General features: G+C 53.0%; 1 protein-coding gene and 1 long non-coding RNA gene across 3 annotated transcripts in view; one reads left to right on the top strand and one right to left on the bottom strand.

Moving 5' to 3' along the window:
* The window catches only part of CAND2 (cullin associated and neddylation dissociated 2 (putative)), a 41,427-nt gene that overhangs the window by 20,411 nt on the left and 1,126 nt on the right, over positions 1–19,890 (bottom strand). Inside the window, exons 2-10 of the mRNA XM_017965108.4 lie at positions 13,768–13,911; positions 10,431–10,585; positions 9,552–9,675; positions 7,564–7,829; positions 5,290–5,395; positions 4,996–5,138; positions 3,014–3,306; positions 2,439–2,580; positions 568–2,070 (exon numbers count right to left, since the gene is read on the bottom strand). Coding sequence (XP_017820597.3) covers positions 568–2,070; positions 2,439–2,580; positions 3,014–3,306; positions 4,996–5,138; positions 5,290–5,395; positions 7,564–7,829; positions 9,552–9,675; positions 10,431–10,585; positions 13,768–13,911 — 2,876 coding nt within the window. The remainder of the gene's footprint in view (positions 1–567; positions 2,071–2,438; positions 2,581–3,013; positions 3,307–4,995; positions 5,139–5,289; positions 5,396–7,563; positions 7,830–9,551; positions 9,676–10,430; positions 10,586–13,767; positions 13,912–19,890) is intronic.
* Positions 7,508–13,869, top strand: LOC118147676 (uncharacterized). 2 transcript variants are annotated; one of them, XR_004734106.3, is made up of 4 exons: positions 7,508–7,693; positions 10,391–10,604; positions 12,958–13,114; positions 13,754–13,869. It is a non-coding gene; the product is annotated as an uncharacterized LOC118147676 (long non-coding RNA). The 2 variants fall into 2 exon arrangements; XR_013527511.1 differs by having other exon boundaries at positions 12,958–13,771.

Below are 19,890 nucleotides of genomic sequence, written 5' to 3'. Positions count from 1 at the left end.
CCCAGTCTACACTGACATCTGCTCTTGGCTCAAGGTAGCCCCAAAGAGCTGACCCTCTGCAGGCTGCAGTCTATGGCTACTCAGAAAACTGCTTTTGTTGACCTCTGTGTGGAGCACTAAGCTACTGTCCACATCAATGATTATGAAGTTGTCATCATGAGACTTTTTTTTTTTTTTTTTGGTAGAGGTAGGGTCTCACCATATTGCCAAGGCTGGTCTCAAACTCCTGGGCACCAGTGATCCACCCACTTCAGCCTCCCTAAGTGCTGGGATTACAGACATAAGCCACCATGCCCAGCCAATATCATGAAATTTTTAAGTTTATTTATTGTAGGGACCTATCAAGAACTCTGTCCCTTCTATCCCACAGGTTCCCACAGGAGAAAGCTGTTAAGTCTCAGGTATCACTGCGTGTTCCTCTGTGGCTTCCTTGCCTCTGTCACATAGATACTGTGACTATTGTACCCAATGACTTGAAATAGCTCACTCTTCCCCAGCTGCTTAGATGCTCAGTGGCAAACTTCCCACCTCCGAGCTGGGCTGCCTTGTCCACGCCTGTGTACCTACCTGCAGCAAGCTTCTTCCGGAAGCGGGGCAGAAGGAACGGTGGGTTCACAAGGACCAGCTTCCCGATGCACTCGGCCACCACCCCCCGGGTGCCTTCCTCAGCACCCTCGCAGCGCTGGAACAGCAGGGCCCATATGTCCTCGGCATAGGGCTTCAGGCTGTCAGGCTGGGCGGCCCCCAGGGCCTCCCTGAGTGAGTGCAGCAGCAGGTACTGTCGTCGGGGCTCAGCCTCAATCTGCTCCAGCAGGAAGGGCAGGAAGTCAGGCAGACTGCCAGCACCCACGCGGCCCAGTGCATAGGAGGCTGCAGCCCTCACGTCCTCACTGGGTGACCCCAAGGCTTCTAGGAGCACTGCCTTCAGCTCCCGCTGGGGGCCTGGCCCAGCCACCTGACCCACCTCAGCCAGTGACAGGAAAGCCAGGACCTTAACCCCCGTGCTGGAGTGGGGCGATCTGGCATCACAGACCAGGCGGTTGGCTGTGCTTGCCGCCTCTTGGGGACAGGCAGCTGAGAGGGCTGCCACACACCGGGCCAGTGAGTGGAATACCTGCTTGTGCAGGCCCGGCCCACCATCCACAGCCTGGTCATAAACAGGCGCAGTGAGCAGGCTGATGAGTTTGGCATAGTCCACACACGGGGGACGGGTCCCCACCAGGGCCTGCAGGAAACCTTCAGCGGCTGCCAGTACCCCAGCTGGCAACAGGGGTGAACGCAGCAGCTGCAGCAGCTCTGAGAGCACAGGACCACTGACCTCCACCAAAGAGGCCGGCTGGGCCTGGGTCACTGTGGCAAGGAAGTCCACAGCCAGCTGGGCCACATGCATGTCACTCTCATTGACCAGGGCAGGCAGCTCAGCCAGCACGGCCTGCATGGCAGATGGTGGGAGACTGAGGCCCTGGCTCTGGGCCAGGGCATCCAGGGCTGCCAGCGTGGCCAGCCGCAAAGCCCGCTGGTTCTTACGCAGGAATGAGGCCAGAATGGGCAGTGCCTCAGCCAGGATGGGCTTCAGGTCAAGCCGCAGTGGGGATACAGCCACCAGCGTCAGCGCCTTGACGGCGGGCAGCCGGGTGATCTCATTCCGCAGGCGGTCCAGGAGGAGCAGTAATGTGGGCTCCAGGTCATCTCCAAGCCAGTCACCCAGGTGGCCTACAAGATGGCCCATGCAGGAAATGGCCCGCTCCTTCACCTCCTGGTCCAGATCAGTGGCACGGAGTCGTGCCAGGGTGGCCGCAGACATCTCTCCAATATATGGCTTAGGATCCAGTGTCCGAGGCCTGTCCAGTGGCCACAGGGCCCGCACCAGCTCCTGTAGCACCAGCAGTGCCTCAGCTGCAATCTTGTAGAAAGGGTCGGCCACGCAGGCTATCACAGGTGGCAGGAGAGTGGGCAGGTGTGGGTGGAAGGCCTCAGCTGGCTCGGTGTCCAGCAGCCCCTGCAGGAAGGCCAGGGCGTCCATCCGGATGGTGGAGGAGCTGGAGCGGTCGGCCAGTGAGAAGACGATGCCTGCAGTGTGAGTACAAGGGTTATGAGGCCACCAACTCTGATGCGACATGGCCCTCCCTGGAAGCAAGGCTGGAGTACCTACAGGTGCCTGAGCTGAACTGAAGCACGTAAACCTTCTGCAGAAGTTTCTAAGAAGTCAGCACTGACCAGTGACCAGGGCTGAGGGAAACATGGCCAGGGAACTCACTGGAACCAGCCTTGTTCTCACTGCTGGTAGTGGGAGGCCAACGGAGACTCTTGATCAGGGACTGAGCCTGGTACTGGGTCCCAGACTCTCTCAGGAACTGGGGACTCAATTCAGGGGTGGGGTCTGGGTTCTGGAAGTGGCCCAGAACAGGAGATACCTGGTTGCGGTCGGTCCAGCCTACCTGATACCAGCACAGGCATGTGCTCGGCCAGGCTGCCGGGGAGGACGCCCGCCAGCTCGGTGAGGAGGTTAAAGCAGCCCTGGCGCGCTCTGATGCTCCGATCTTTAAGCTGCCGCTGCAGAGCCTTAACCACAAGGGGCACCTGTGGGCAGGAGGGGGCGGTCAAGGTCAGGGACCACCCAGGAAACCTCCCCACTTGCCCATTACCAGGAGGCTTTGCAACATCCCCGGGAGGATGTTGGCATCGAGATTGTATCTCCCAAGCACTTGTTCCTCACTCTGTGATAGGCGTTTGTGACCACACACAGACCCCTGAGGGTTAGGCAAATTTCCTGCATCCGTTTACAGGTACATAGAGACCAAGCAACTTGCTCAAGGTCACCCAGGCAGACTGGCTGTCACTACGCTCCAGAAGCTTGGCTGGCTGGTTCCCGCCCCCCACCCTGGGGACACCTTCCCTTCCACAGCTGGATGTTCTCCCCAGGTGAGTTTCCAAGTCCAGGGACACTAACTGTGAGCGGCTGGGTGGGCGAATCAGGGGGTAGGGGTAGGGGTGGAGGTGAAGTCGCACCCACCTGTCCACGTAGCATGTGGAGGTTGCTGCTGGTCTGGGTGGGTTCCTCCATGGCCTCCAGCCATCCCTTTGGGGGCCGTGTTTGCCGCAGCAGCACGATATAAGCAGTGAAGATGTCGGCCTTGACATTCTCCTCGCGTTCTTTGAAGCGGCGGATGAGCACAGGTGCCAGGGTGCAGTGGAAATCGGGCAGCAGGTCAGGCCGTGAGCCGATCAAGGCCGTGATGCACTTGGCCGCTGCCCGGCGCACCTTCCAGCTCATGTCATCGTCATCGCTGTACTCGTCCTCACTTTCTGGAGCAGGAACAAGACACACGTGGAGCCCTCATCTCCCAGGACAGTTCTGTGGCTCGGGGGAGAAGGGATGGGGAGGACAGGGAGCTGGGCACTGTGCTTTACCCTTTGATGATCAGCATTTACAGATACCCTATGGGGAACGTTCCCTACCTTTTAATGGACATCTACTGTGTGCTAGGGATGGGGCTAAGCACGTCAAACCCATCATCTCATTTTAGCTTCCTGACCACCTTCTGAGACAGGGATTATTTCCATTATAGAGACGAGGAAATGGGTTTAGAGGGAGGAAGTGGCTTGCCCCAAGTTAAGGAAATACTTGGACTAGGGTCCTCCTCTGCCTCCAGACCCTTAATTGTCTGGACCGTACCAGGGAAAAAACGGACTTCCAAGTCTTCAGTTTAGACTTGGAGAATCCATTTGGGGCACAAAACTCATCTTTTGGCCTCAGGTCTGGCTATGTGATATTTCGTTTACTGGGATTGCAGAAGGGAGAAGGGACAGAGCCTCCCTTTGGCCTCTTCTCTCCCCTGATCCCCGCCTCTCGAAGGTCCTGATTCCAAAGGCTTCCAGGCAGAACTAATAAAGAGGAAATACTGGGTTTATGTGACTTTCTACCCCAAAATCTCCCCGAAAGTCAAGAGCTCGTGCAGTCTTTACCATCACCTCAGAAGTGAAGGTACTGCCATGCCCCATTTTACAGACCACAAGACTAAGGCTCAGAGGGGGTGACTCTCAGGCCACACAACCAGGAATGGCAGGGCTGAGATTCAGGCCCATGAGGCCCAGCCCTATCACCTGTGGAGACAGACAGGAGGCTCAGAGGGGCACAGTCCTGCCTGGCAGTGCCCTGAGGCACAAGCTCAGAGCCCAGCACGGCCCTGCCCATACCACTCTGTGGACCACGTCGGTATCTGGACAGCCACAGTGGGCCACGGCCACTGGGCAGCTCAGTAGCCATCCCCTGATGGACTACTGTCACCCCCACAGGAGGCCACCCACAAACACACACCCTTAGCTCCCTATTACTGACAAGTGTTCCACCTCCCTGGCTTAGCATTCAAGGCTCCCACAAACCTGTCCAATCTCATCTACCATTCCATCTTATTCCAAGTACCCCATCAGGCTCTAAATCCATCATCTCCATCTATGCCCTGCCTTCAGGCCTAGGGGTATCTCTGCCCTGGAAATCTGTCTGAGTGACAGACAGGAACACAGGCACAGGAAGAAGGAAGCTTTCGAGTCCACCCCCATTGAGACATCTTGCTCCCCTGCGAGTACCTGCCATTCCACCATCAGAGCTTTCCTCTGCTGGGTTAAAGACCCAGAAAGCTATCTCCTGAAAGCTATTCCTAAAAGGGTACACAGTGGCAGTGCAGAGGTGGGGGAGTCTGACAGACCTGGCTCCAAGGCCCAGCTATGCCACTTCTCTTCTCAGTCTGTGTCCTTATCTGAAACACGGGGGTAATAATACCTGTTTTTTTAGGGTTATTGTGAGGAACACGACCAGCAGATGCTCAATAAATGACAGCACTGACTACTATCATCACAGCAGGTGGGACTGGAGCTTGAGGAAGAGCTGGCATCAGGATGGGGACACCAAATGTCACTGCTGTTTTTAGCTGGGGGATCCCAGGAAAGCTGTGCTCACCTCCACCTTACAACCCCAATGATGGGCTGTCTACCAACCTTGCTCACTGAATTCACTATCCTCTGTCTCCATCTGCTCCTCATCCTCATCACTGTCGTAGTTGTAGTTGGGGTCGTGTTTTACGTACTGGAGGCAGAGGCTGGTTACGTTGGGCACGTGAGGGCCCATTTCCTTGGGGCACCTGTAGGGCAGGATGAGGAAGGCTTTGCTGGATCCAGGCAGGATGGGAGTGGGGGTCAGGGCCCAATGGGAGTCCTGAAATTTTACTGCTTTGAGGCCAGCATCCCCACCAACTTCCCAAAGGAATCTCCAGGCATCCCCACCATACATACTTCCTCAAGAAGGCCTCAAAGGCCTGGAGGCAGGACTCCCGGAGCTCATCATCATCCAGGTTGCAGAAATCCTCTACCAGGGGCACCAGGCGGTCCAGGTGAGCCCCTGCAGGGCCAGGTGGGTCACTGAAGTCAAGCCAGACACTCTCCCAGAGTTCCCCCAGCCCACAGCACTCAGCCTGTCCCTGTACCTGCAGCTCTGACCCCTACAGTTTCAACTCAGAGGTTTCAGAGTCAAGCAGATGTGGGTTCTAGTCCTAACTCTGCCACCCAACTGCTATGGGACCATGGGCAGGTCACAACACTTCTCTGACCTTAGGTGGCTGATCTTCACAATAAGGAGAACAAATGCCTCCTGGGCAGAGATTTTGTGAAGATGAATTATGTGATAATGATAAGCAGCTTGGGCTGGGCACAGTGGCTCACACCTGTAATCCCAGCACTTTGGGAGGCCAAGGCAGGCGGATCACCTGAGGTCAGGAGTTCAAAACCAACTTGGCCAACATGGTGAAACCCCCTCTCTACTAAAAAAACAAAAATTAGCTGTGCATGGTGGTGTGCCCCTTTAATCCCAGCCACCTGGGAGGCTGAGGCAGGAGAATCGCTAGAACCTGGGAGGTGGAGGTTGTGAGCAGAGATCATGCCACTGCACTCTGGCCTGGCTGACAGAGGAAATGCGAGACTCTGTCTCAAAAAGAGGAAAAAAAAAGTCAAAAAAGCTTAGTCCATGTTCTGCATGAGCAGGCACTCAATAAGCAGCAACTGTTCTCAAAACCTTTATTCATGTCCTGGCCTTATTTCCTTCACTTGGTTGTAAGCCCCTGGATGAGAGAAGCAGGAGGCAGGTACTGACCCAATAGACCAGGAAAGTGGGGTTCCTGGCTGGTATCCAGGCTTTAGAGCACCCCACTTATGTCATTCTCCAGCCACACCCTTCCCCATGGTACAAGAAGGGACATGCTGACCTAGAGACCCCCAACAATCCTAGATTCCACTCTGTCTGGGTACCTGGGAACCCCAGAGTTTTCTGCCCAATGGACCCCAAGCCCTTGTCCGAGCCTGCACAGGCCTCTTTCCCAGGTCTACGCAACCAAGGATGGCTGAGGGCTGGCTGCTATTGAGGAGGGATGGGACAGAGTATGGTCATGTCAGCTGGGGTTGTTCCCACGTGTGCCTGCAAGGCCCCTTTGCAGTGAGAGAGCCAGGAGTTCGGAGGGGCTGACCGTAGGCCAACTCTATCCAAACTGCTTTGGTATAGCCAGAACTCCAAGGTGTCTGAAGATACATTCAAACCTGATTGCAGCTTTCCATTTCTAAAAAAACTAATATATAGTGACAGAAAGCAGATCGGTAGCTGCCGAGACAAGGCAGAGAGAGAGAGCTGGACTGCAAACAGACACAAGGAAGCTTTTGGGGGTGATGGAAAAGTTTCACTGGTGTACACAAAGGTCAAAACACACTGAATTGTACACTTTAAATAGTGCGGTTTATTGTGCGCACATTATCCCCCAATTGTTTGTTAAAAATTCAAACCTGGCTCACAGGCTGTTATCATTGTCAAAGTGGGAGAACAGAATAGTCTACTTAACAGTTTAGTGGCATGACTTAAAATTATAATTACAGGCCCGATGCAGTGGCTCACGCCTGTAATCCAAGCACTTTGGGAGGCCGAGGTGGCTGGATCACGAGGTCAGGTGTTCAAGACCAGTTTGACCGACATGGTGAAACCCCATCTCTACTAAAAATACAAAAAACTTAGCCGGGCATGGTGGTGCGTGCCTGTAATGCCAGCTACTCGGGAGGCAGGAGAATCACTTGAACCCAGGAGGTGGAGGTTGCAGTGAGCCAAGATTGCGCCACTGTACTCTAGCCTGGGCAACAGAGCAAGACTCTGTCCCCCTCCACCAAAAAAAAATAATTACCAGCCAGCCTCCAGGTCTTAGAAGTGATTGATCCAATCCCTTTCTCTGTAGCATCTGCACTCGGCCGGGTGGTTTGTCGAGATAAGGGTGAGCCCTGCGCCTCTCAAGCTCAGTACAGCCCCAACCTCTGCGTTCCAGAGGCTTCAGCCCCATACTAGCTAACCGAGGAAGCGGCACGCCCCAGGCCCCACCCACCATGTCAGCCCAGGCCCCGCCCCACCCCCAACCAAAGAAGCTGCCCACCCTTAGGACCTGCCCACACGGCGGCCCAAGCCCCACCCTGTTACTGAGCCGTTGGCCGGCCCCTAATCCCCGCCCACCATGCCTAAGCAGGCCCGCCCTGCTCCCTTACCAAGGCGGTGGCCGGCCTGGCGGCCGACGCTGCCCAAACATTGAATCAGGGTGTGAATGGTAGCCGGGCTGGTGGGTGCCCGCGGGCCGGGCAGCTGCTCCAGTAGGTGGTCAGCGAGCTCGACGAAGAGGTCAGTGCTGCAGGTGGCCGCCAGGTGGCCAAGCGCCCCGACCGCCCGCTTGCGCACCGCCAGGCGCGGGCTGCTCAGCTGTGGCAGCAGGCAGTGCAGGAGGCTGGCATGGAAGGCGCCCAGAGGGACACCCAGCCTGGGGAGCACGAGTGGGCATCAGGCCGGTCGCACCCCGTGGGCAGCCTGGGCCAGGCTCCGCCCCTCTCCCCATTCTCTCCCGTCCTCCTTCCCAGGATTATGGCAACTCAATGGCCCTTGCAAAACAGAGGTGCCCTGCAACTGTGAGGAGGAATTATTTTAATTACTTTTTATTGTTACATGAGAGAAAGTAGAGAGAGAAAGGGACTTCTCATGGTCACTTAGGAGTGCAAAGCCTGGCTCCCAGCCTAGGAAGAAGGACCTGATGGGGAAGTGTGGGGGATCTAAGTAAGGCTGTTCCTATTTCTTGGAAGTTTAGGACTTGCCTCAATACCATCACCCCTCTGCCCATCCTCCTCGCTGAGACCAGAGCAGGATAAAATCTACCTCTCACCTGGTCACGCCTCTGCTTAACTCTTTCCATGACTCCCTAGTGCCTTTGGAGATCATGAGCTCTGGGCTCAAGACAAAAGGCAACACCAGAGAATGGTTTCTGCATACACAGCACAGCCCCTGCCTGCCTCAGCAGCTTCTAACCACACCTTCCAACCAAGGCTGTGCATTTTGTGTCCCATAAACATCCTGAGACCTTTTCTCTTCTCACTTTATACAAACTCATTGACCTCACCTTCCCTTATTTCTATGTCCAACCCAGCCCCCTTCTCCTGGGTTTGTTTGTTCACCAGCTGGCAGCCAGGGTGAACAAGATAGACTGACCCCAGGACCTGCCCTCATAGAGTGTGTGATTGAGTGGGTGCCTCCCAGGAGCCTCAAGTTCAACAGGCCCCAGCCTGAATCCATCACCTTCCTCCCCACACACCTGCTCCTGGCTCCTGCAGTGTGCCCCACCACAGCACCCCTGTCCCGCCAGTTACTAAAGCCAGAACCCTAGAGGTCAGCCTCCAGTCCCTGCCTCTCTTGCCCACTCCAAGTCCTGCGGAGTCTACCTCATGAATATAACCCAAGTTGCTTTCCCTATAGCAGCCTCTTAACCAGTCCCCTGCCTGTTCAATCCCCTCCCAACTACTTTCCACTGCAGAGAGAAAGATCAGAGTAGAACACATAAATGCTCACCCCCACCCCATGGCTCCCGGCCAGCCCTCCACCTCACCTCTCCATACCCACCTCTCCACATTACAGCCCACTCCCCAACCCCCTGGCAGACTCTGGGACCCCAAGTCTTCCCGTGTCTCTGCCTTATGGACTGGGGGCAGTCTCCCCTCCAGCATCCCGCTTATACCTGCCCAAACTCAGCTAAGTCCTGCCCCTCCTAGAAGGCTTGGCCCTAGCAGCACGCTCTTTTGGAAGGCTCCTCACTCCCACCTGGGCTGGGAGCTCCTCTGGGCACCCATCAACCCTCCTCCTATCCTTTGTTGTGCTTGCTGCAGTCACAGCTTTGTATATGTCTGTGAACTCCTCCCTAGGAACAATCAAGACTGACCTAACTCCCTATTCCCAACACTAGGCCAGCACCTGCTATTTTTCTATAGAGCAGCTGTTCAAGTACTGAGAGGTTTTACTGACCCTGTGACCTTGGGCAGGCCACATCACCCCTCCTAGCCTGTAACATTGTGACAATTGAGTTCTTCTTTGTGAGGCTGCTGGGATGATGAAGGAGCCCTGATTACAGGTGTGCAGTAAATGCTAGCTCCGTGGATATGAGTCACTCCCTGTACCCTTTTACCCACTCTTCCTCAGTCCCCAGAGTGGCCTCCCACACCTGCTCAGCATGTCAGAGAGGATGTCCAGGGCTTCCAGCTGCACAGCCACATCCTCCTGCTGGGCAATGGCACTGGTGAGCTGGCCTGTGATCTTCCTGCACACGTTGGTGGCCAGCCCGGAGCCTGCACAGGGCACAAGGTGGGCACAGTGAGGCCTGGCCTGGGGAAAAGGCAGCCTCCACCACTGGTCTGCCTCTGCTCTGGCTGTGTTCCTAAGCCCACATCCCTGGGAATCTTGTTGATCCACAGGAGCCAGGTCTCCAGAGGTCCCAGGTTTGACCCAGAGTCTGGCCAAAGTAAAGGAGACAGGAGCTGCAGAGAGCTGATGGCCAAGTTGCTGGGTGGCTAACACATACCCAAACCCTTTTTCCTTTCCCTCTTCCACTAGGGAGGCAGGGAAAGCTAACAAACACTTCCTTTCCTGACTCCCTTGCTGCTGGGAATGACTGGGTGGTCCAGCTCTTGCCGGTAAGATATAAGTGGAAGTCTTCTGCGGGCTTCTGGGAACACATGTGCTTTCCCTATAAAGGGAGGGGACATGGGGGGAGACCTGAACCCGGTCGATATTGAGCCACTAAATCAATTGCTACAAAAATGGAGCGGCTGATTCCTCCAGGATTGCCATGTGAGAAAAACCACCCCTGATTTCTTTAAACTGCCAATGGTTAGATTTCATCACTTGAGCTAAAAGCATTCCTAACTGACACAGAGCCATGAACTTAAACTGAGCTGGGTCTGAATTCTCTGCCCTGCTTACTAGCTGAATGACCTCAGGTAAGTGTCTTCAACTCTCTGAGCCTCAGTGTTTTTCTGTTTGTTTTTTTTTACCATAAACTAGGACAAATACTAACAGTACCCAGCCCTGGGGACCTGGGTACCTGTGGCTGCAGGTGGGAGCTCCGAGAGGACAGTCTTGAGGCCAATGCCAGCGATGTCTCGTAGCTGCTCCTTGTCCGACCGCATGTTGGCACACAGGGTGTCCACGATGGTCTCCACCTGGTACTCCTTCACTTTACCCACCAGAGGACCCAGGCTGAGCAGAGAATGGGGAGGTGAGTCCAAGGGCCCAAGGCTCAGCCTGAGTCAGGCTGCCTCCTTAAGTCTCAAACTGCTGGCTTGAAGTGTTCCTCTTGCCTCAGACTCCAGAATAGCTAGGACTACAGGCATGCACACCATGGTTTCCAAACCTTGGCTCTCTCAACTTCCTTCTCCGCAGCTCCTCCATCTGTGTAATCATAGAGTCCTCTGTCCTACCTCCTATAGCACTAGTTCCCAGTAGGAGTAATACCACCTTGGCAATTTATGGGGTTCCTTGGTCATCATAACCTTTTTTGAGACAGAACCTTGCTCTGTCACCAGGCTAGAGTGCAGTGGTAGAATCTCGGCTCACTGCAACCTCTGCCTCCCAGGTTCAAGCAATTCTCCTGCCTCAGCATCCCGAGTGGCTGGGACTACAGGCGCGCACCACCACACCCAGCTAATTTTTGTGTTTTTAGTAGAGACGGGGGTTTCACCACGTTGGCCAGGATGGTCTCGATCTCTTGACCTTGTGATCTGCCCACCTCAGCCTCCTAAAGTGCTGGGATTACAGGTGTGCACCACTGCACCTAGCCAGTCATCATAATAACTATTGAGTTGTACTCTGGCCTCTGGCGGCAAGGTCAAGAACAGCAGGAAAATAATGCAAAACAAAGCACTGTCCATGCCCTACAAGAGTTTCTAACATCCCAGTGGGCATTTGTATAGGCAAAAGCCCTGTCTATAATTATTTGAGTCTAAAATTTCATTTTAGACATAGACACAAAATAATTTCTGCATTGTTTTAATATACCACATTCTAGATTTTCCAAGTATACAATTACCAGATAAATTGAAGGAAAATTATACTTTGTTTCCTGGGAAACTGTATTGGGATAAATTGAAGGAAAATTATACTTTGTTTCCTGAGAAACTGTATTGGGAGATGGTCACTCACTTTAGAAAATCCTGGCAGGGTCAGGTGGCTCACACCTGTAATCCTAGCACTTTGGGAGGTCAAGGTGGGAAGATCACTTGAGGTCAAGAATTCGAGACCAGCCTGGCCAACATGGTAAAACCCGATCTCTACTAAAAATACAAAAATTAGCCACCTGTGGTGGTATATGCCTGTAGCCCTAGCTTCTCAGGAGGTTGAGACATGAGAATCACTTGAACCTGAGAGGGGGAGATCACAGTGAGCGGAGATTGCACCACTGTACTCCAGCCTGGGTGACAGAGTGAGACTCTGTCTCAAAAAAAAAAAAAGAAAAGAAAACCTTGCCACTAAGAGCAACACCTCCAATTCTGATACTTGAGGCCCCAAAGCCACCTGTTTGTATCTGTACTCATGATGAGTTCACATGCAGGTACAGGCTTCTTGTGACTTCATCACTTTTACCATCACAGTGCCCAAGCATGTATACACGGAAACACACATGACTTACTATAAGCTACATTCCTTCTAACTTTCCTTTATGTTTAAGGTTCGGGCATTATGTGTAGAGGTAGGTTTTATAATGTGTGAATTTCATTTCCTAATAGGAAAATGGTATTACAAACTATTTGTTATAAAAAGGTATTGGGGGGCTGGGCACAGTGGCTCACGCCTATAATCCCAGCACTTTGGGAGGCTGATGCGGGCAGATTACGAGGTCAGGAGATAGAGACCATCCTGGCCAACATAGTGAAATGCCATCTCTAAAACATACAAAAAAAAAAAGAGCTGGGCGTGGTGGCACATGCCTGTAGTCCCAGCTACTTGGGAGGTTGAGGCAGGAGAATTGCTTGAACCCAGGAGGCGAAGATCGCAGTGAGCCAAGATCACGCCACTGCACTACAGCCTGGGTGACAGTGTGAGACTCTGTCTCAAAAAAAAAAAAAAAAATGGTATTGGTTCTGCTGGTGAGAAACCACGACTCCATCCTAAGTCCACTCCACGGCCAGAAGGACTCTCCCAGCTCATAAACTTGACCATGTTACCTTCCCACATAAAACCCTTTTCTGAATTTCCTCTGCTCTTGGGATCACATGGCAATTCATTAACATGCCCCAGAAGAATGCCGGGACCCAGCTCACAGAGAGGCAGTGCCCAGTTCTCTCACTCTTGATCCCTGGAATTCTATTTAAAATTACCCAGATGATGCTAACCTGCAGTCAAGGTTGACAACCTCTGCCCTACATGAGTGGTTCTCAGATATGAGTGTGAGAACGACCCCAGCACACAAGCATCTCCACACGCTCTGCACATACCCTTATCTTATTTTTTCTACTGTGGCGGTAACTGGCCAAGAAGGTCTCAGGATCACAGCCTCACAGTGACCTAAGACTGGGGCTTTTAGGACCTCCCCAATCCCATATGCCCTAAGCCTTTTTTTTTTTTTTTTTCAGATGGAGTTTTCACTCTTGTTGCCCAGGCTGGAATGCAATGGTATAACCTTGGCTCACTGCAATCTCTGCCTCCTGAGTTCAAGCGATTCTCCTGCCTCTCAGCCTCCCAAGTAGCTGGGATTACAAGTATGCACCACCACACCCAGCTAATTTTTGTGTATGTATATAGTAGAGACAGAGTTTCACGATGCTGGTCAGGCTAGTCTCAAACTCCTGGCTTCAATGATCCACCCGCTTTGTCCTCCCAATGTACTGGGATTATAGGTGTGAGCCAGCGTGCCTGGCCTTTAAGCCTTTACCACCTTGGTGTGTGTGAGCCTGACCTTCCTAGTATTTACATATGTCTGAGGGATTTCTCTGGCTGGCAGTGGCAGGAAGTGAACAACCCTCTGTCCTACCCCTAAAAGCAGCCCTGAACCAATGAGTACCAGGGAGCCGGTAGATTAATACCCCAGCTCCCTCACCCTTTGGGTGGAAAAAGTCCAAGGGGCATATCCTGTACTGTGTCCCAGAGGTCCCCATGGAGTTAAGCTCATCAGGCCCACTGTGGTCACTTGCTTCATACCATACCCTTGATTGGTCCTCTTCACTTCCCCACTCCTCCACCATGTTTCCTTGGATCACTTCCCAAACAAACTTAAGATATGAATCCTTGTCTCACCATCTCCTTCTGGGGGAACCCAGACCATCCAACAAGACCTGCTAAGCAGGTCTCCTCTGCGAGGCTATACCCCAAAGGGGCAGGGATCCCCAGGATGCTCCCACACCAGGCAGGACTCCTTCTCCTGCTCCACAGAGGCTGACACTCACCACTTGACAGCCAGGTTCTGCACCTCACCGTTCTTGTCCTCCAGGAGCCGGAGCAGCATCTTCACTACCTTGCGCTCACTGTCCTCGTCCAGCTGAATGGAGTCCTTCTGCAACTCTGACATCAGGTCGCTGGTGGCCATGAACCTGGGCAGGGAGGGCAGAGGAGGATTGCTGAGCAGCTCCTGGGCCCTGGTAGATTTGGGCAGTACCTCGGGGCTCCCCTAGAAGTAGACCTTAATACAAAGATTCAAGGTCAAATGCAGTCGTGTGCCACATAATGATGTTTTGGTAAATGACAGGCAACATATACAATGGTTGTCCCATAAGATTATAATGGAGCTGCCCTATACAAGCATGCCATTTTAGTCTGTTCTTATTTTATGTATTTAATTTATTTATTTGGAAACAGAGTCTCACTCTGTTACCCAGGCTGGAGTGCAGTGGTGCCATCTCTCACTGCAACCTCCGCCTTCCAGTTTCAAGTAATTCTCCTGCCTCAGCCTCCCGAGGAGCTGGGACTATAGGCACATGCCACCACGCCTGGCTAATTTTTTGTATTTTTAGTAGAGACGGAGTTTTACTGTGTTAGCCCTCCTGGTCTTGATCTCGTGACCTTGTGATCTGCCCACCTTGGCATCCCAAAGTGCTGGGATTCCAGGCGTGAGCCACCACACCCCTCTTCTACCTAATTTTATTGTACCTTTTTTATGTTTAGACACACAAATACCATTCTGTTACAACTGCCTACGGTACTCAGTACAGGTTTGTAGCCTAGGAGCAATAGGCCACACCATAGCCTGCGGGAGTAGGAGGCTCTACCGTCTAGGTTGTGTAAGCACACTCCATGAGGTTCACACAAGGATGAGATCACCTAAGGATACACTTCTCAGAATGTCTCTGTCATTAAGTGCCATATGACCATGGATTATTTAGGCAGTGGGCTTGGTTGGGCTACAAGGAGACCAACCTATGTGTGACACCAACTGCCATAGGGTGGCAGACTAGGAACGGCCCAGCATGCTGGCTAATGCGTAATGCTTCGGGGTCAGTGGCTCCCATCTCTGCCATTTATGCAGTGTGATCTTGGGCAAGTCATTTCACCTCTCCAAGCCTTAGTTTACCTGTCAGAAGACGGTGATGAGACTAGTATCTGCCTTACGGGGTTAAGTGCACATGGTGCGCACTCAGTAAATGGCACTGCCATTATTATAATGGCACATGACATCATCCACATCTCACAGCAGCTGAGAAAAGGATGCCAGAAGGTTTAACAGACACCCTGCATCCGAGTCAGGATCAGCTAAAAGCCTGTCTACCAGACAGATGGACGAAGGCGAGCCCTGTCCACTCCCATCTCAGAGAACCCACTTGTTTCCTGCCCTAGAACAGTGGATCTCCAGCTATAACCAGCATCTGAATAACCAGCAGGCCTTGTTAAACAATACTAGGCCCCATTCCCAGAGTTTCTGAATCAGCAGGTCTGGGTTGGGGCCCAAGAATCCACATTTCTAAAATTCCTGGATGATGATGAGGGTCAGGGACTACACTTTGAAAACCACTGCCCTACATCATGAGGGTGGGCATGGGCATATTTTGGAGACCAGTGCCAATATGGACTGGCTCACTGACCTGGAGTGGCCTCGGAGAAAGCCTCCAGCTTTTGCCGAGCCTGCTGGACCACTCCCCTCCCCACACCGGCCCTGCTTTCCAGCATGGTTGAGCAAATCAAGTGCCCTGCCCCCAGCCTCCTGTGGCAAAAACCTGTCACAGCTGGGATTCTGGCCCTCATCTGTGCAGACTCAGACCTACTGCTGATGTCACCACAGCCCACAGTGCCCTGTTACCAGTCAGTGGGCAAGGGCTACCCGCCCAGAGGTGGGGGATCCATGGGGCCTGATGCCAAAAGCCTGATACCCTCCCAGGCATTTCAAATTGCAGTGAGAGTCTGAGCTGGAAGCCATGGAAAGTTGAGGCTGGGGCCATTACGGGGCACCATTCCTGCCAAAATTAAGAGGGTAGAGCAAAGGTCTGAAACTAGTAGCTCTCAGCTGTGTCCAGCTTGCAAACATGTTTTTTTTTTGAGACGGAGTTTCGCTCTTGTTACCCAGGCTGGAGTGCAATGGCGCGATCTCGGCTCACCGCAACCTCCGCCTCCCGGATTCAGACAATTCTCCTGCCTCAGCCTCCTGAGTAGCTGGGATTACAGGCACGTGCCACCATGCCCAGCTAATTTTTTGTATTTTTAGTAGAGACGGGGTTTCACCATGTTGACCAGGATGGTCTTGATCTCTTGACCTCATAATCCACCCGCCTCAGCCTCCCAAAGTGCTGGGATTACAGGCTTGAGCCACCGCGCCCAGTCGGCAAACGTGTTTTTAAAAATTTAAATTACTTGTCAACATTTGAACATTGGGAGAGTTGACTTTGGCCCGGCATGGTGGCTCATGCCTGTAATCCCAACACTTTACAAGGCCAACTTGGGTGGATCACCTGAGGTCAAAAGTTTGAGGCCGGGCCGGGTGCAGTGGCTCATGACTGTAATCCCAGCACTTTGGGAGGCAGAGGCAGGTGGATCACCTGAGGCTGGGAGTTTGAGACCAGCCTGACCAACATGGAGAAACCTTGTCTCTACTAAAAAAAAACAAAATTAGCTAGGCATGGTGGCACATGCCTGTAATCCCAGCTCTGCAGGAGGATGAGGTAGGAAAATTCCTTGCATCCAGTAGGTGGAGTTTGTGGTGAGCTGAGCTCATGCCATTGCACTCCAGCCTGGGCAACAAGAGCAAAAGTCCGCCTAAAAAAAAAGTTCGAGACCAGCCTGGCCAACATGGTGAAACCCTGTCTCTACTAAAAATACAAAAATTAGCTGGGCATGGTGGTGGGCACCTGTAATCCCAGCTACTCACAAGGCCGAGGTAGGAGAATTGCTTGAACCCAGGGGTGGAGGTTGCAGTGAGCCAAGATCATGCCACTGTAATCCAGCCTGGGTGACAGAGCAAGACTCCATCTCAAAAAAAAAAAAAAAACTAACTTCCAGACCAGGCACAGTGGCTCACCCGTGTAATCCCAGCATTTTGGGAGGCCAAGGTGGGTGGATCACTTAAGGTCAGGAATACGAGACCAGCCCGGCCAACATGGTAAAACCCCATCTCTACTAAAAATATGAAAACTAGCCAGGTATGGTGGCACACACCTGTTGTCCCAGCTTTTAGGGAGGCTGAGGCAGGAGAATTGCTTGAACCCAGAAAGCGGAGGTTGCAGCAAGCCAAGATCGCACCACTGCACGCCAGGCTGGGTGACAGAGTGAGACTCAAAGAAAAAACTGACTTCCAGATTATCTTGAAAACAGAATATCTGAATACAACAGGACCTATAATTCCTGGTGACAATATCTAGCTAGAGTCAGGTCGTGGCTGCCCTCTCCCCAGTTCACCTGGTCCCGACTAGGCCTACTTCACCCACTGACTGGCTCCTGCAGGCACTTGAAAGCAGAGACTCAGGAGAAAACAGGACAGAGCAGCGAGGAAAGATGCCGCGAGGCTGCCTCGGAGAAAGCCTCCAGCTTTTGCCGAGCCTGCTGGACCACTCCCCTCCCCACACCGGCCCTGCTTTCCAGCATGGTTGAGCAAATCAAGTGCCCTGCCCCCAGCCTCCTGTGGCAAAAACCTGTCACAGCTGGGATTCTGGCCCTCATCTGTGCAGACTCAGACCTACTGCTGATGTCACCACAGCCCACAGTGCCCTGTTACCAGGAGTGGACTGGTCGATGTCCTATTTATTTTTAACAGGTAGATTAGCCACAAGCTGCTAGGAGAGGGAGGAGGCTGGGCTGGCAGCAGGGGCAGGATGATAGGACTGACTGTGCCCACCTCTGGGCAGAAGTAAAGTAAAGGAGGAGGTTTGGATTTGAGCCAGGCCAAGGCTCATGCACCCCTACGTCTGCTTAGCTGAGGGGACATTCTGAGATGGCATACAGGGTCTCCAAGTTGTGTTTCTGCTGCAGTCCATGGGGGCCCAGCTCAGCCTGGCAACCCAGGCGATGTGTCTCTTTGCCCAAGATAGACCTCCTACCCCACACTTCTTCTCCACCTGTTGAGCTCCTATTCACCCATCAAGAGCCCAGCTCAAATGTCCCAACTCAGGGATGACGGACCGCCCTGCCCTACCCCGACATCCACAGACCCTAAACACAATGGTCCCTGGACAGGGACCCATCCATTACAGCACTTCTCACACTGCAGTGCAAGTCTGGCCACCAGAGCATCTTCTCCATTGGACTGTACACTCACTGAGGGCAGAGGCCCAACAGGTTTATCTCTGGGACCCCAGGCTCAACAAAGAACAGGTCAGCGGGGGGCCTTGTCAGGGAGGGTGAGGGCAGGAGGAGAGGCAGGGAGAGAGCTCGCCCTTAAGAGCTGCCCAAACTCAGAAACCAACTCCTCTGAATTGGTTTTCACACACCCAGGATTTCACACACCCCTGGTGTCGCGGATACCAGCTCTCAGAGAAAGCAAGCCATGTTTTATACATATTTGTGTGCAGGGATGGGAGGGAGAAGGAAAGTATATAATTTGGTGGATAAGAGCTCGAGCACCAGTTTGGCTTTGAGTATATTGGTGTTGCCATGTATCAACTAGGTGACATTGAGCAACTACCTCCTTCTCTCTGGGCCTCAGATTTTCTATATATAAAATGGGAACTTTTCTTTGCCCCTACCTCATAGTATCCTTGGGAGGTTTTAATAGGACAACCAGCTCTTAGCATGAGGTAGTGAGAAAACTAGGCTCAGAGAGGCTGCACAAACTGCCGAAGGTAACAGCAAACTATTCCCAAGTCATTTCTTGAGAATACTACTGTGTTCTTAAGAAATGACTTGGGAATTCCTGCAAGACCCACAAGTGTACTCGTTTTGACTGTTGGAGCCTCAGTGGTAAGAGAGCACCTCCTGCCCATAGAGCCAGTGCCCAGGAAGAACAGGAACCAAGGGTCTCCTCCACCTCACCTGGGAACCCCATTTGCAGTCACTGCCCCCCTTCCAGGAACCACAGGACACAGTCTCAGTTTCATTCCAGAGAAACCCTAGAGGCAACTTGGCTGAAATCCTTGGCCGAAACCCTTGGCCACATGGGCGCCTGGACAGCTGGTCTGCAGGACCGAGCACCGTGGTATTTGAACTTTAAAAATAGACACCATTCTCACATGCTTGGGGGTGGTTTTAAGTGTTCTCCAGGCCGCTGACAGAGACGGGCTGAAAGAGCTTCTCGGGCTCTAGCTGGCAGGGCCGACTCCTTCTCCCACAGACTAGACCCGAGGCCTGAGAGACAGTAGCACAAATCCTCTAGGCCATGAGCCAGCTATGTGACCTTGGGCAAGTCACTGCACTCCTCCAAGCCTCCGGAAAACAGGAGGAACAATCACTACCACACACGGGAGGACTGAGATTACATGTGGAGTGCACAGCCTGGGACCCAGCGAACATTGACTAAGCACCTACTGTGTACCCAGCACAGGTGCTGGGGCACTAAGAAGAAGTGCATAGTCTCGGTGGCCCAGGAGCTCAGGGTCTCCCAGGGCTGAAAAGTGATCTAGCAGAAATGTGGAGGGGAGGCATGATGGGAGCTGAGGGGAGGTGCCTAATCTGCCTGAGGTCAACAGGCATCCCAAAGAGTTATAGGGGCTTTCAGATGAAGGCAGCAGGTCAAGGGAAAGCAAAGAATCCCCCTAGTGAAGGTCTAGAGAAAGGACAGGGCATGGCATGTTTCGGATGTGCACCAAATCATGTGTCCATGTATTAAAAACACCAACCTGGTGCCTGCCACAAATCTGAGCATTTCACATGTACTATCTTATTTCATCCTTACCCCAATCCTCAGAGGTGGGTTCTGTTATCCCCATGTTATAGAAGCAGAAGCAGAGGGAGACTCATGGGAGTTAAGTAACTTGTCCACGGTCACACAGCCAGTGAGCGATGGCAGCTGGGATCTCAAGCCAAGACCTTGGTTCCCAGGCTCTATTAATGTGGGGGGCTCTTGAGGGGTTCTGAGGAATGGACTGCAGGAGAGAGTAGGAGTCAGACTACCAGTGCAGGTCTGTCTCCTCACCTGTCAGGGGGCTGGAATCACA

The sequence above is a fragment of the Callithrix jacchus genome, chromosome 15 (genome assembly GCF_049354715.1).
Source record: "Callithrix jacchus isolate 240 chromosome 15, calJac240_pri, whole genome shotgun sequence".
Lineage (NCBI taxonomy): Eukaryota > Metazoa > Chordata > Mammalia > Primates > Cebidae > Callithrix > Callithrix jacchus.
This window is presented reverse-complemented; position numbering and strand designations above follow the sequence as displayed.